We start from the raw sequence: 16,483 nt of genomic DNA, 5'->3' as shown, positions 1-16,483 counted from the left end.
TTCGCAACGAAAGAAACCGCCCAAACCAATCTGGTTTCAGAGAAGGCATGGGCAGTATTGACCAACTCTTCACCCCAAGATAAATTTTGAACATAGAGCCAATCATCAACAAATCGCCGTCGCTATCTTCAACGACTTTATTACGGCCTTCGATTCGGTCATCCGGAGAGGAATTTGGATGGCGATTGAAGATGATTGTGCCCCACCTAAGATCATACGACTCATTCAGGCTTACTATCAACACACACGAGCCTGTATCCAGGTCAACGGAGAGCTTTCCCCGCTATTCGATATCGACTTCGGTGTGAGGCAAGGGTTTGTACTCTCTCCCGAACTATTTAATTTTGTCGTCGATTGGGTAATAAAAAAAGCAATGCTAAACTTCAAAGGAGCCAAGGTTAGCCCTGATTTCAGTACCACCGACCTGGATTACGTCGATGATATTGCTCTTGTTGGCAAATTCGTTGGTGAAGCCCAGAACATGCTTCTGAAAGTCTCCAAAGTTGCTGCTTCAATGAGGCTTGAGATTAATATTGACAAGACTAAAGCTATGTCTAATGCTCCGGATATCAACTCCACCCCTATAACCCTTAACCAAAGGCAAATTCAAGTTGTCAATAAATTCAAGTATCTCGGATCGTACAACGACATCAACGACGAATGTAGCGAAGAAATCCAATGTCGCATTGCATTAGTTTCTGCTGTCTTCGCACAGCTGTAGAAGCCGCTATAGAAAAGGAAGGAAATCCACCGGAAAACAAAAATCCGTATTTATGATGCCCCAGTCCGATTTGTCTTACGGTACAGCAGCGAGATATGGCCCTTAAAAGTCACCGAGGCACACGCCCTCAACACTTTTGTAAAGAGATGCCTGACAGTGTACTGGGGTTACGTCTTAGCGATCGAATCCCAAATACGATCACCCACACACGATGTGACCAGAAGTACGACGTCACAACTATCATTCGACGCCGCCGCTGTCCTGGTTTGGTCATAGCTGCCGAAGATCAGTCGAGACTTTTACAAATCAAAGACTACGCTGCAAACCAGTGCCTGATTGGAGGAAACGACGCGGAGGACAAGTCAAAACTGGGCTTAATACCATCAAATCTGACCTCGAGCCGTTAGGCGGGTTCCGGAGACTTGGTCACAGATGGGACCCTTTATGGCTCGAAATTGTGGCCCCATTATCCCAAAACCATAACCTGTAGAATTCAAAAGTCTGCCTGACCCTGTCGCCAGGGAAAGCTACATAGCTTGTGTCTGATCCAAGTACAAGTAAGTAAGTAGAAGTAAGTAGGTTTAATTAAAAGATGACACACTTTATGCGTAGTTTTGAAGGGATACCCTGTTTTGTCTCACAGCTCAGATAGGGAAACTTCGGGATTGATTTTTTGTGTGGGGGGGGGGGGGAGGAATTTGAGTTTTAGGAGGAAGGGACAAATTTTTTTCGGGTCCTCACTAAACGGTAACGTCACGTTTAATTTTTCTTTTTATACCTATCGTCCGACAGGCTCTTTGGTTACTGTACAAAGATTTCTCGCTAGAAAAAAAAAGAATTTTTTACATCTTAAACTCTGTAATATACAATTATTGCCTAAAAAGTTTTAAAATTCATGTGCTTACCTTTTTCTAATACGACCACTAATGGGGAAATTCAGTTCATAACACAGCGTCGGAAGAATCATAAAAAAATAAATATCTTTGAGAGTTAGATTATCGGGATAGGAAACCAAATTTTCCAAATGCTTTGTCTTTCCGTTCACTGTAGGCTCACCTAGGAAGAGACGGAAAGTAAGTTTCTTATCTTACAAAGCCTAAACTGAGTCACTCGTCACAGGTACAAAAATAAAAGGGGGAGGAGAAATTCGGACAAGTGTAGAAAATTAGTTATGTTTGTTTACGCTCATCTGCTTTTAAATTTTAGATCGTACAGACACCTCTTTTGAAATTTCAGAACCAGGGAACCTTATTTAAGACAAGAATTAAGGAGGAAGATAACTCAAAGCCTGGGGATTCTCCAGTACAAAACATATGAGATAGTGTTCAATATGTAGAACCGAATTAAGAACCTTACTAAGCTATCTAAATTTTGGCGCCATTTGACCACTCTTTTTACTGTAACATTGGATTTGTCTTGAAACCACATTTTCAGGTCACCGTCCGAGCTGAGACTCCTTATCTTTTTTAAAATCTTATAATTTTAGTTTTCTTCGACTTCAACATTTCTTAAAAAAAAAAAACCTGCACCAGTTCACAATACACATTCAAACGGGGAAGGAAATAATAATGACAACGAAAAGCTACAATCTTTTTTTCTTTCGCTTTTATTTTCAATTAACTGAATTGCATACCAACAATCCTGCTTTCATAGATTTTTTTTTTTGGTTTGTATATCGGAAACAGCAAAACGTAAATTTACAATTATCTTTCTCATATAGAGATCGAGAAACGGAGAAGACAACCTCCACAGAAGTTTGCAAAATTTTCAGTAGTTTTCCCGAAAAGAATTTAACTTCGTTTTTGTTCTAGTCAACTAAATAGTATAAACAAGATCAAAACAAAACTGTCTTAGATTCAAAAGCAAACTTATTAGATATCGTATAATATCCGGACTGAAATGGGACATAGAATAGCCTCCTATAAGCCCAGATATGAAATTCCGTTTTTCTTCTAGATCTCTACGGAACCATTCTTCAGTTCAATAAAGGAATCTTGAATTTTGATAATCTGCTTAAAACGTAATGTTCAATTTTCCAAAGAATTTTCCGAAACCGCGTATGCACATGAAGGTTCTGCCTAGACTTAAGACTGGAAGAGCCCAGATGGGATCCAATTCGTAACGGGCGGGGGGGGGGGGGGTGATATATGGAATACTGTCATTTGCATGTCTATCAGAAACAGTCGTCAGATCGCAACCAAACTTACTGGGAAGAACAAACTAGCGTCCTATCTGGGCCTTTGTGGCATTCAGACAAAATCGGATCTCTGCACGAATGAGAGGTGCCCCATCCCTAATAGCTGCTATACACCTATATACTGCTCTATAATCGTTATTGTTACTAAATAGGCTATCGATATAACTACCTACAGTTTGGTATGGACTATACGTGCAATATGTATGCAGAAAAATACACCAGTCCGTGCAATAAGGTTTTTTTTATATTCTTTCGATGTTCCAAAGCCAATTTGCTATCTCAGAATATTTGTTCGTTAGCCCTTTGGCCATACTGGGTTCAAAAATTGCTGTTTTTGAACCCGATATGGGTTCATACCTGGGCGTGAAACGGCACAAAAATTGGCACTTTGCTAAGGGACAGTGTCTTTTGTTACCTTAAATAGGGCACTTACAATTTCCATTTCTATTCAAAGGAACTCTCTCTCTCAATCTTCCAAGACACTAACTCAGTATGATAAACATGTATCTGTGACCATCCATCTCGAGAGAAAAAAAAAAAAATATTTCGCATTTTGTTTTATTCTAGAATTTGAAACTTTTTCTATAGGGGGTGTCAAATATATTGAATTTCATGGTTGAATTTCTCATCAAGATCACACCCCTTTATGAGGGTATCTTCCTCATTTTTTCAAAAATGAGTATATTTATAGTGCTAATTTTCATGGTTAAATCTGAAATTATTAAATTTTGTTTAATGTATATTTGGAATCAAAATAAAAATCAGGTTTGTTCAATATACACATATACTACTATCAACATCCTTTTTTTAGACTTTCAGTTTCTACTGACAAGAGTCACTCGTTACTTAGTTTGTTGCACACACTGTTTTCCTACAGCTATGATATAAATCAACCACGGTTTAGATGAGCAACCACTTATGATGATCTCTTTGTGACTCTAGGAAAATTAATGAAAGATGATAAAACCTTTTATGGTGACCGACTCCAGATTCCAAAGACTTTACTATCAGACCACTGAGGACTTATAAAAAGTTTGATTAAATAACTTGTGAATCTAAGCAATTATAACTTACCAACTGATTGATGAAAGGAAAAAGAACGAGTCCTAGCATGTTTTGACGTAGACTTCCCAGAACGACTCAAACGACACCAATAGTTAACATGCATGTATGACCAGAGTTTTAAGAAAGTAATCGTATAAACAAAACATGACATAGTAGCTCCAACTGAAAGAAAATCAAAATAATGATGAAAAGAGATCAACAAACTGCTCATGTCAACTTGGATTTTAACTTTATCATTAATTTTTGTTACAAAAGACACGCAACGCAAAAAATAGCAAATAATATGACGAAAGAATATATCATACAAACAGTTTCCATGGGTTGGTTCCAGACCCGCCCCCTTCCACATACAGGCCAGTCAAAAAGTAAAACAAAAAGCCCACAAACACGCATCCATGATCCTCCTCCTAGGAAAAAATACGAGTTTTCATAATTGAGTAGATAGGGGTGCGAAGCCTCGGATCCAGTGTTCTCGGATATGTTTGATCTGATCTAATAATAAGGTTTTATCAAGATTTTCTCTTAGGTTTTTCTAATATGCGTCAATTTGCTAAAAAATTTTCGCTAAAAAACTTTTGAAGAGAAATTTTAAACTCGATGATCTTACATATTCGAATCAAATATTTTGTCACGTACATTTTTATAAGCACTACTGTTTCGACCACTTCATATTAACGTTTCAGCTACTTTTGGCACGGATCACTCTCCGATGAATTTTACATATTTGTTATGACAAAGTGTCTTTTAATTTACCTCGCTACTTAGACGCGAACAGGTTGTAATTCCCACAAAAGATTTTAGTGCAAAATGTTTTAAAAGGATTAGAGATCCCCATTGTAACCATTCCCCAAAGCACAATACAAAACCCCTTAGCTATCCCCCCCCCCCCAAAAAAAAAAACTTAACCCCTATTCAGTTTATCCTCCGTCGAATTCATTTCCCTTTAAATTCAGCCCAACTTCCGTTTAACTATTCCCTAGATAATTTCGGAGACCACATTGCCTTTCCATGACGATAAATAAAAGTTCAAATAGGGATAAAATCCTTTCAATAGACAGTGATGATGATAACAATGATGAAATTCACAAAAATACCAGATATTTCGGTCACATATACAGTGACCGTCATCAGTCGTAAAACTGTTTTACTACTGATGACGGTCACTGTATATGTGACCGAAATATCTGGTATTTTTGTGAATTTCTATCACTGTTATCATCATCACTGTCTATTAAAAGGATTTTATCCCTATTTGAACTTTTATTTATTAACTATTCCCCAGTAAAATCAACCTAATGCAGCTCCATTCCATTCAACTCAACCCTATACAATTAAGCTACCGTTTAACTAAACCCTCATTCATCTTAAGCTCATAACTTAATTCCGTATAACCGATTTTTGTGCAAAACACGCTTAAGTACGTTTGGAAAAAACCTATGGCCACTCTTTGAATAAGTTTTAACCAGTGATGAATAAAAGCTCAAAATATTATTTTCTCTTCGCTCGCAGTTTCCATCTTACATTGCAATGCCCTAAAGTTAAGGTTGTATATGACGCTTTAATAATTTTACAGGTATTAAGCTTCAAGTTAAATCAAGCTTTTTAAGTTCTAGAGAAAAAAAGTTTTTGATAAGATATTTAGATAAGATATTTATTTCAAAAAATGACTATCAGAAGCCCCGAAGGGCCGAATTCGCATTTCGGGGTCATATAACAAAAAAAAACATAGAAATAGCACAACAACTAAAAAACTGGCTAAACAATGCCAAAAACAACAATATTAGAAAGGCAAAGCCATTCATTAGTCTAAAAAACAAAAAGTGTCAAATGTAAGAAAGTTAAAAAGGCACAAACAAAAACAAAACCCAAAAAATTGAGACAAAAATAGTGTTAAAAAGGTTTAAAAAAGACTATATAAAAAGAGGAGGGAACGGAAGAACCAAACGGACACAAGCATGGGTATCACCAGTACAAAAAAAAAAAAAAAAAAAAAAAAAAAAAAAAACTAGCGGTTTATTTCATCAGTAATGAAGGGGACAAAGATTCTTTCATATTTGGAGGTAAAGCAATGAATGGGGGGAAAGATAGGGACGGGTTCAGAAACAGTACATTGCAGACGGTGTCTGGATGGAGAGTGTCTTTTGGGGAAATTGTTTTCCGCGCGAGGGTTTATTATTGCATTTTTTGCAAAATGGAGGCACAGCGTTCCTCTCCTCTGCTAAAGAGTTTCCAGTTTGGCCTTTTTTAGAAGGAGCGAATATGGTACCAAAGTTTCTTTAAAAATTATTCTTAGGGCTCTTTTTTGAATAGATTCAACTTTATTTGAGTCATCACGGGAGATGCCAGGATGTCAATCCGAACAATCATATTCAAGATGCGGGTAGACAAAGGACGTATAAATCCTTAAATAATGGGATTAGGGGACGTTAAATTGATTCAAGAACTTAACGAGAGACAGGGACGCATGAGCTCTCCGGACAATATCTTTCACATGGATATCCCACTTTAAATTAGCGGAAATTGTAACCCCAAGTAATTTAAAGGAAGACACAGAAATATCTGGGGGGATAGGGTCAAGAAAGGCGGGAGTAGATTTCAAGAAATTTATCGTCATTATATTTGATTTAGTGGAATTTACTTTCATATTTATGTTCTTGGCTTCATCCGAAATGTGGGTTAGAATTTCAAGGGGGTCACTTTTAATATTACTGTGACATATTTTGAAGATCGACAAGTCATTCATGTATTTTCGCCTGTGGAGGAATTCCTTATCGTTAGTAGAGACTAGAAATAAAAGTGGTCCCAATAAGGTTCCTTGAGGAATTCCACAATATATAGGGAGGGGGTTAGAAACAATTTATTTAGTATTTAGGTGAGAGTTTTGTTTAGGATTTAAGTGAGAGAAGATACCTGAAACATACAATTAGAAAAATATTAAGTTGACATCGGACCCTATTCTTGTATCTGTTCTAAATCTTCGACATAAGGACATTATTATGGCTTGTGTTGGTAATCTAAGAATACGGGGAAAAGCGTCAGCATTGACCTTCCATTCGAGCTGGCTAAACGTCGGAAAGAACTTTTAAGTATGGCTTATAATTTAAGAAATTGTAAAGTTGCCTCCGATAAAGTGTCTCATACCAAAATGGTTCAGGAGGGGACTAGGTTATGGCTAGAATCTAAAAAGACTTCGAGTTCTAACTGGATCAAGGTTGATGACGCATGCTACGACCCGCTTACCCTAGTTTTCCCCTCGGCCAATTCTGATTTCGATTCTGACGCATGAGTATTAGTGAGTGCTCGCTTCCGCTTAATATGTTATATCTTCAAAAATTGTGCTGTTCGTTAATGTTATTTATCGTTTTGTATTTTTCCCTTTTATTTGTCTTTCTTTACCCTCAGTATTTACACTTCCTGTGCTATTTTACTTGTTATTTTTTTTTGTTTCAGAGCAAAATAATCAAGTTCGTGTCATAGCCTTTTTAATTCGGATTAGAATGACGTCACTGGTGTTCACGCGACTACAGCATGTCTCTCTGTCGCCTGCATCGCCAAGTAATTAGGCCCGTTTTTTAGCACTAAGATCTTACATCTTTCTGCAAAGATTATCGTTTTTTAACTCATCTTTGTTCTAAGATCTTACAGCTCACAGATGTTAGCAAAAAACGTGAAGACCGCCACTGTTTTACCATATAGAACAATGATGAGAGAACTTTGATGATCTACTCATCATTGTTCTCGAACCGCTGATCAGAGCAGAATGATGAAAGACGTTTGCACAAAAACGGCCAAAGATGTAAGATCTTTGTTCAAAGATTTCACTTTTAAGCGTTTTCTGACAAAAGATGTAAGATCTGACAAAAGATGTAAGAGCACATTGATGAGTGAAAAAACAGGCCTATTATGGTTGAGACTGATTCTCCGTTGGGGATTAACGCTAACATAACACTAGGGAAATTAAATTATTATGAATGTGGGAGAGTTAATTTTAATGAAATTATAAATAATCAGGTTGGTAAAGCCCCCAATATGAATTTATATGAAAATTTTGAGAAAATTATTAATAGAGTGTTTTTGGAGGAGCTGAGATTTTGGGACTCCGGAGCTCGGTGGGATGATGTATTTCCGGTTGTGCACCTAAACGTTCAGGGCCTTAATTCCTCGTTTGATGATATTCAATTATAATGTAGGAATTCGTGCCCTGCAATTATCGGTCTCTGTGAAACATTTTTGAGCGAGAAAAATCAGGTACTTTCGGATGTTCCCGGTTATATGTCGATATTTCTTAACCGCAAGACGGCCCAAAAAGGTGGACTCTGATTTTACATCCGAAATAAATTTTCAGGCTGTACTAAGACATAATTCATGAACAAATAACAAAAATATATTTTATTAAATTTTTATAGAAGTTCAAATCAACGCTAAGGAAAAGTTAATAACAGCCGAAGTATATCGTTCTCCAAGTTGGTCTATAACTCAATTTATGGAAACATTAGAAGATGTTCTTGGGAAAGTCTTTGCTGAAAATTCTGAAGTTATATTGATGGGCGACTTTAACCTTGACCTTGTGTCATCTAGACAGGCTTCTAATCTTTAGTCTTTACTAATTTCGTATGGATGGGCTCGTTGTATAAACATACCGACAAGGATTTCTAATCAAACAGCAACATCAATTAACATATTTTTTCATCACTGCACTTTCTTAAGAACGAAGTACTGCTTTCTGATACTTTCGATCACTTGCAAGTTGCAGGCTTGTTTCCAATCCCCCAAAATCCCCAAAGACTATCCTCCCGGGATGCACCGAGATTCTGTTGTTAACCAGTGGAGCTGGATGAACTGAAAGAAAATCTGAGTAAATCTTCATGGGACTTTTCATTACCAGAAAATATTAATTTGGGCAATTATAACGATATATTTGGCCAGTTTTATGACACTGTTAAGGAAAAATTCACGGCTTATTGTCTAAAAGCTCCTTTAAGGAATCCTTGATCAAAAAGATCAACACCCATAGCTCCCTGGCTAACATCGGGAGTCCTCAAGTCAATAAATAGGAAGCAGAACCTTTGGAAAGAGTACAAAAACAGACCAAGTGATACTAAATAAGGAGCATTTAGATGGTGCTGTAATATGCGAAAATCAATTATTCGGAGAGCAAAAAAATTTCATTTTACAAATACATTTGTTGATCACGGGAAAAATACAAAGACGACATGGGATGTCATTAAGGAAGTTACTCAGCTATCCATAGAACTAGAAGGTCTCCCTAAGTCTCTTATGGTAGATGATCATCTTGTCACAGAAAAAGGGCAATTACGACATCATATGAACAAATTCTTTGCGGAGATAGGGAAATCAACTGCTAATAGCGTCTCCCACTGCTCGGTGTCATAGACTTGGAAGCAGTTCCTAGGCCCCCCGTGCTTGAAATCAATGGTTCTTGAGGACGTTACGGTGCAGGAAATTACAAATATTGTTTTGTCTTTAAAGAATTCTTCAACAGGTTTTGACAAAATTTCTGCTAAAGTAATCAAACATATCCTTCCATCGATTATCACCCCACTTTGCCATTTGATTAATAGGTCATTTCAACTAGGAGTATTTCCTCAACGTCCTAAATTGTTGCGTGTGATAGCTCTCTTTAAAGGAGGTGACCGTGAGGATCCTGGGAACTATAGGCCGATCTCTCTTTTGTCAGTGTTCTCTAAGATATTTGAAAGGCCAATGCTCAAAAGTTTCGTGAGATTTCTTGAAGCAAAATTTTTTTTCCATCAACATCAGTTTGGGTTTCGCGCAAAGTATTCTACAGAACATGCTTGTAATAAACTTCTCCAGTTTGTAGGACATTCTTTATATTCTAGTCTTATTCCTGCAGCCATTTTTCTTGATGTAAAGAAAGCTTTTGACAGCCTTACACACAATATCCTCATTGGTAAACTTTCTCATCATGGTGAGCGTGGGGAAGCATTATCTTGGTTCTATTCATCCCTTACTGAGAGATCTATTGCCATGGAAGATACAGACAAGGAAGTTCCAATTGAATACGGAGTACCCCAAGGTTCTATTCTTGGGCCAACCCTCTTCCTGATATATGTGAACGACCTCTACCGACTTCTTAACACCCCAATTCCCAATGTATGCTGTGGATTGTGTCACAAATGTCACTCTCAGACTATGTCGGTGTCCACATCTGATAGTCGAGAAGAACTGGTAGCATTCGCTGATGCCACGATTCTACGTGCTGCAGCTCCCGATGAGTCATCCCTCATTCTATAGCTTCAAGGAAATACTGAAAAGATACTCAATTGGTTTGACATAAATCAACTAGCTTTAAATGTAAAAAAGTCGTACCTTCTTATTTTTTCCTGTACAGGTGTGAGCTGCCCCACAGTTACTTTTTTTTTTTTTTTTTTAAATAAAAAACCAATTAACCAACATTATTACAACATCTGCCTAGCCGCTTTGCAGGGTGCCCTTCCGGTATAGGGAACCCCTTCCACGGTGGCACCAACTATCAAACTCCAAAAAAATACTTTATTTTGCCTCCAAAATCCCTCTGTTTACCTTATAATCCCACCCTCCCAATTTACTCTCTCTCTTACCTCAAAAACACCCAAATAAAAAACTTTGTCTGAACATCATCCTACACAAACATACACTCAACACTTAGACAAAGTTTTTCTTTTTTTTTTTCATTTCTTCGTTTTCTAAAAGCCCTTTTCAACTGCTCAAATTCCAAAAAAAAAAAAAAAAAAAAAAAAAAAAAAAAGAAAAAAAAATCAAATAATTAAATATTCATAAAATATATAATTAAAAAGTTAAAAAAAAAATTAAATATATAAAACATATTTTAATAAACATTCATTTCAAAATATTTCTCAAATCTATTACTTATTCTCAAAAAATCTACTTCTTTATCCAAAAACTTTTTAAAAATATCGATATTTATTTTTTCCTTCCTTTTTCTTTTACTCCATACATACCGGCATAAATTTTCTACTATAAAACACACCATATTTTTCTTTTTATCCTCCATTTTTTCCCTTGTATCTAACTTTATAATCCTTTTTTTATCCTCCTCACTTTCTATACTCACACCTAAATTTCTTACAATCTCAAAAACAAAATTAAAAATATTTTCATTTTTCTCATACTCCAAAAATTCATGAGATAGTCCATCTAGTACCACCTCTGAACAGAGGTGAAACCTTGGGTTTTCACTTCTAATAAAACGCGCAATTCTATCTCTATACGGAATAATCCTATGTATTATCATAAACATAACTTCTCTCACCCTTGTTTCCATGGGGAAGGCGTGGAGGTTACTAAATGCTGTTTCAAAATTTATAAAAGGTTCTTTTTCCTTTACATGATAAATTGGTTCATTTTCAGTCAATTTCAGCAAATTTCCAATTTCACGTTTTTTCATTTTTTTCTCTACTTCTAACAGGCCAGTTTCTTTTACCTGTTGTATAACTTTAAAAATGTTTCGTGCATACAATGGGATCTTTGTTTCTGGAAAATCTTCTTCATTCAGTGCTTTAATTAGCCACTCTCTTGTTAAAATAGAATGATTTCCTCCATTTAGGGAGTCAATGGTATTTCTTATTAGGAGGTTCTTGCAGGCTGACCTAAAATCCACAACTCTATTTCCACCTTTATCTTTAAGTTGATAAAGTATTCCCTTGTTTAGTTGTTCAACCTTACCCTGCCATACAAACCTCCAAATATGTTTCTCAATTTCTGTCGCCAGGGAATCAGGGAGGGGGGTTATGGGTGCAAGATAGAGGAGTCGGGGGATGCACTACATGTTGCTCTTTGGAATACTGTCAAAGACCGATTTTTTTCATTGCCATTTAGCATGTACTGAATTTCTGCTACTTTCTTAGACCATGCCTTCTGCCACATGTTCCCCCACAATTACTGAGATTCGTACACCAATAGGATCCATAAGTTGCCCCCCGGATTGATATCTACGATTTCTGGGAGTTATTTTGTATGAAAGTTTGTCGTTTAAGTCGCAATTACGCGGAACAAGCTTGAAAATATTCCGCGAACTAGGAATCATCCGGAAATTAAAGCGTGTATTTCCTTTTCCTATACTCCGTCTTTTGTATTTCTCTCTCATTTCCCCTTATATATGTTACTGTTTGTCATTGTGGATGTCTATATTTTCTTTTGTACTCCGCCCAGTTCATGATGTTTATAAGAAAGTGGTAAGGATTCTCAGGGCGATTAAACGCACTATCGTTAGTCTCTTCAACATTCAAGATATTCACGCTATATTTCCATCTTCGCTGACATATCAATTCTTCCACGGAGATATCCCATTTTGTTTTTCTGGACTACTTAAGCTACTAGGGGAAGTAAATTTGTACGCAGTTCGAAACTGGGAGGATGTAATGATTCAGGCTACTCCCTCGGTTCGTTCAGACTTTGGTCTGGTCGTGCCTGTGGGACGTGCTTGGAACTTGGTTCCTGCTGAGATTCGTCAGTCACGAACACTTGGCTCCTTTAAAAGACAGATGAAAAATGTCTAATTAAAGGTAAATATTAAATAATTTTTAGTTGCTCTATGGTTTTTTTTTTTTTTTTTTTTTTTTTGTGGGGGGGGGTGTGTTTTTGTTTTGTTGGCGTTGAATCCTTGATGATGTAGAAAATTCTATTTTGTTTTTTATTGTAGGGTGAAAGTAGGGTCACTGTTTCGTGTGGACTTTCGATGAGTTGATTTCTTTTCCATATAGAATTATAAATTAGACATTGTTTAGTATTGTTTATGCCAAGTTGTAATATTAGTCATTTATTCTGTGTCGTTTCCCAACTAACGGGCCATAGAGCCCTTTGGGATACTGTTTTTGTTATTGTTATTTATGGAAATAAATGGAACTTGAACTTGAACAATCATAATTATTAAAATGCAAGAGACTTATCCGACACATTGAGGCTCAGATATTCATTTTTGTCCTGAAAAAGAAACATTTTACATGTGGATAAAGTGAAAACATTTTACTTGCCCACTCTGTACATTCCCTCTTTTTTTCTGCTACCACAATTCTTGGCACACTCTTAAGCCTACATATTTCATTGTAAAATTTGTCTATTTAGGATTACCCGCTGGGGTAGGCAGAAGATTTTTCCTTACACTGGAGCACCCTGAAAGTATACAATTTCGAGGTATTCCAACTTCCAGTATATGGATATTTCGTGGTTAAGTTTTGTTTAATTCACAAACTGAAATATAAACATACCATCGAATGTACCATCCAGTATTCTTTCCAAATATAATAGTCGCTACCACATGATTGCGTCCCAAATTTCCTAGCCTAACGGCTGAACTTGGTATTATTAACCAATTGTTGATGAGTAACGAGTACAGAAAAATAGTACAAACCAACAACACCAGCAAAATTTTGTATATAGCTTAGGGTTATATCCAACATTAGGTGGAGTGTGACTAAAACACAATCGTAACGATAGCAATTATTATATTTAGAAACAGCCTTGAATGCCGAACTGACGGTATGTCGTATTAGCCATAGATTTAATAGAAATTTTCAACAAGTATACCCATTTGGGTAACTTCAAAAGTTTCGTAAATTGAAAGAAACTTTCAGGAATGGATTCAGGGTCGTATCCAGGTTTTTAATTTAAAAAGAAGGATTTTTTTTTTTTGGGGAGGGGGGGGGGTTACAAAAAACTTTAAAAAATATATCCAAAACTTTTTATATTCATTTTTGTTACGTTTTTACAAGTCGGACAAACATTTCGGGGGGGGGGGCAGTTCAAACCCCCTAACCTCCCTTGGTACGGTCTTGATCGGATCAAACACTAATGACGTTTTTGAGTTATTAGAGGAGGGGGTAGACCCATCCTTATTTGAAACAGATATTATTTGCAAACCTTGGATTAGCCTTGCGATATTATTGCAATGGTCTGTTGTTGTTGATGTCATGACAACCAAAATACACATTGCTCAAAATATAATCATTGTATTGATAAGAATGGATAAAATAAACGACTAATAAAGAAGCATGGCCGCATCCAGGATTTTTTTTTTGGAGGGGGGATTTACAGAAAAACCTTTTAAAAACACACCAAAAAGACTTTTATATGCATTTTTGGTACGTTTTTACAGGTCGGACAAACATTTCAGGGGGGGGGGGAGGCTCAAACCTCCTAACTCCTCGCTCTGGATACGACCTTGTAAGGAAATATAAAAAAAAAGTAAAGATAAAAATCTGCTTACTTATGAAAATCAGTTCATTCCTAAAACAAAATTTTAATAATAAAATGTTAATTATATCATGATATTAATTTCTTGAACAATATCAAGATATTAATTTCTTGAATAATCAGCAATTTTTATTTTTCAATGTTGTAATGATAAAAGAGTAATTGATTAAAACATATATTGTCTTAAGTGAAGCGCAAATGATCCTCTGGGCTTTAAAAAGTTTAGAATGGTGTTAGCCATGCTCTCGTTTGTTGTATTTACGGTGCATTTTAAGTTGAACTTGATAATTCATTCGAATTTCTGTTCGATTTAAGATTGATCTTGTCATCCACAGAAGTGGCATTCGGTTACGTTTATATCAAATGTGTTTAGCTATTTTAATTTATGTCCGTTTTTGGGTTTGATTTATTCATTCATGGCAATTTCTAACGTGTGCAAATAAGCTCGAACTGTTCTTCTTTTTTGAAAATTGAAACTTTATTGTGAAAAATTGGTTAGAAATTCAACATTGGAAGTATATTCCCTCACTAGCTGCAACTTCTTCCCCTCTTTTTGGCAATTAAATTAAAAAAACGATTTTTAACTGAAAGTAAGGAGAAACATTAAAACTTAAAGCGGAAAGAAACTATTCCGTATATGAAAGGGACTGCTCCCTCCTCTACGTCCCGCTCTTTATGCTAAAGTTTTTAAGTTTTTTAAAAAGTAGAGATGTGAAAAAGAATCAAACTTTAGCGTAAAGAGCGAGGGGTTGAGGAGGGGACACTCCCTTTCATATACGGAATAATTTCTATTCATTTTAAGTTTTAGTGTCGCTCCTTACTTTCAGTTAAAAAAAAACTTGTTTTTTTTATTTAATTTTTGAACGTTTTTTAATTAATACAGGTTTTGATTTTGGCTCACTGCATATGAATAATCAAAGCAAAATTTGTATATTAATTTTACTCTTATTTGGTTAATGGGATTCCTCGAAAGTTGTTTAATTTTATTTACGAACGTTTTTATTAGTAAAAATATACGTAACTTACTAATTAATTTACGTAACGAACTTCTATATTCATATATTTTTAATACGTATATTAGGGGGTTCGCCACCTAGTCAATACCTCGCTCTATATACTAAAGCTTGAATTTTGTTCCAATTCTTTAAAATGACCCCTTAATCACAAAGGCCGTTAATTAGAATAAATAGCTCTTATGAAAGAAATAAAAATCTTTGCCGTAAAGAGCGAGGTATTGACTAGGGGGCAAACCCGATCATATACGTAATAATTTCTGTTCGGTTTAAGCTTTGATGTTGCTCCTTACTTTCAGTTGAAAAACTTGTTTGTTTTTATTTAATTTCTGATTGTTTTTTTAAATAATGCTGGGAAATCTGGCGCCCCCTTCATAGCAATCTCTTTGGCGTAAAGAGCGAGGTATTGACTAGGGGGCGAACCCAATCTTATACGTAATAATTTCTGTTCGTTTTAAGCTTTGATGTTGCTCCTTACTTTCAGTTGAAACATTTGGTTTTTTTTTTTTTATTTAATTTCTTATCGTTTTTTTTAATAATGCTGGAAAATTCAGCACCCCCTTCGTAGCAGTGTCCATTCCCCTATGAAAACTTCTTCCATGGAAAGATCCTCCCACGTAACCCCCAACCCAACCCCCCCCCCCTCACTACCAGAAAAAATCCCTCCTGAATATGTCTGTATACTTACCAGTAACCAATACTATATGTAAACATTGAGTAAATTTCGTTACCTTCAGCCCTTCCCCCGGGGACTGTGGGGGATTAAGTCATCCTAAAAGCCGTAGTTATTATATTTTCGACCATGCGGAACATAATGGCTATCTCAAAATTTTGATCAGGTGACTTTGGGAAAAAAATGAGCGTGGGAGGGGGACTAGTTTCCCTCCATTTTTTTGCCACTGAAAAAGAGCACTAGAAATTTTAATTGCCGTTCTAATGAGCCCTCCCGCGATATTCTAGGACTACTGGGTCGATGCGATCACCCCTGAAAAAAAAAACAAAAAAAAACACGCATCTGTGATCTTTCTTATATACGTATTTGAAATCAGGATAAAAATCTGATTCTTTTGTTGTATCTATTGGTTTCAAAATTCCGTTTTTTAGAGTTTCGGTTACTATAGAGCCGGGTCGCTCCTTACTTACAGTTCGTTACCACGAACTGTTTGATTTACGTACGAACACCGTCTCTAAATTTATGGATTCGACCGGTATGGCCGCTATCCACTAATCGATCGAATTTTTGTCTTCAGTAAT

The 16,483-nt window shown here is 36.1% G+C and overlaps 1 protein-coding gene across 3 annotated transcripts in view; it reads right to left on the bottom strand.

Moving 5' to 3' along the window:
- The window catches only part of mdy (diacylglycerol O-acyltransferase), a 180,090-nt gene that overhangs the window by 40,755 nt on the left and 122,852 nt on the right, over positions 1-16,483 (bottom strand). For all 3 annotated transcript variants that reach the window (XM_089100065.1, XM_089100066.1, XM_089100067.1), the window contains exons 7-8: positions 3,993-4,145; positions 1,627-1,777 (exon numbers count right to left, since the gene is read on the bottom strand). In XM_089100065.1, the coding sequence (XP_088956191.1) occupies positions 1,627-1,777; positions 3,993-4,145 (304 nt within the window). The remainder of the gene's footprint in view (positions 1-1,626; positions 1,778-3,992; positions 4,146-16,483) is intronic.

This window comes from Artemia sp. Qi Xiang Cuo, chromosome 14, assembly GCF_049724085.1.
Source record: "Artemia sp. Qi Xiang Cuo chromosome 14, ASM4972408v1, whole genome shotgun sequence".
NCBI lineage: Eukaryota > Metazoa > Arthropoda > Branchiopoda > Anostraca > Artemiidae > Artemia > Artemia sp. Qi Xiang Cuo.
This window is presented reverse-complemented; position numbering and strand designations above follow the sequence as displayed.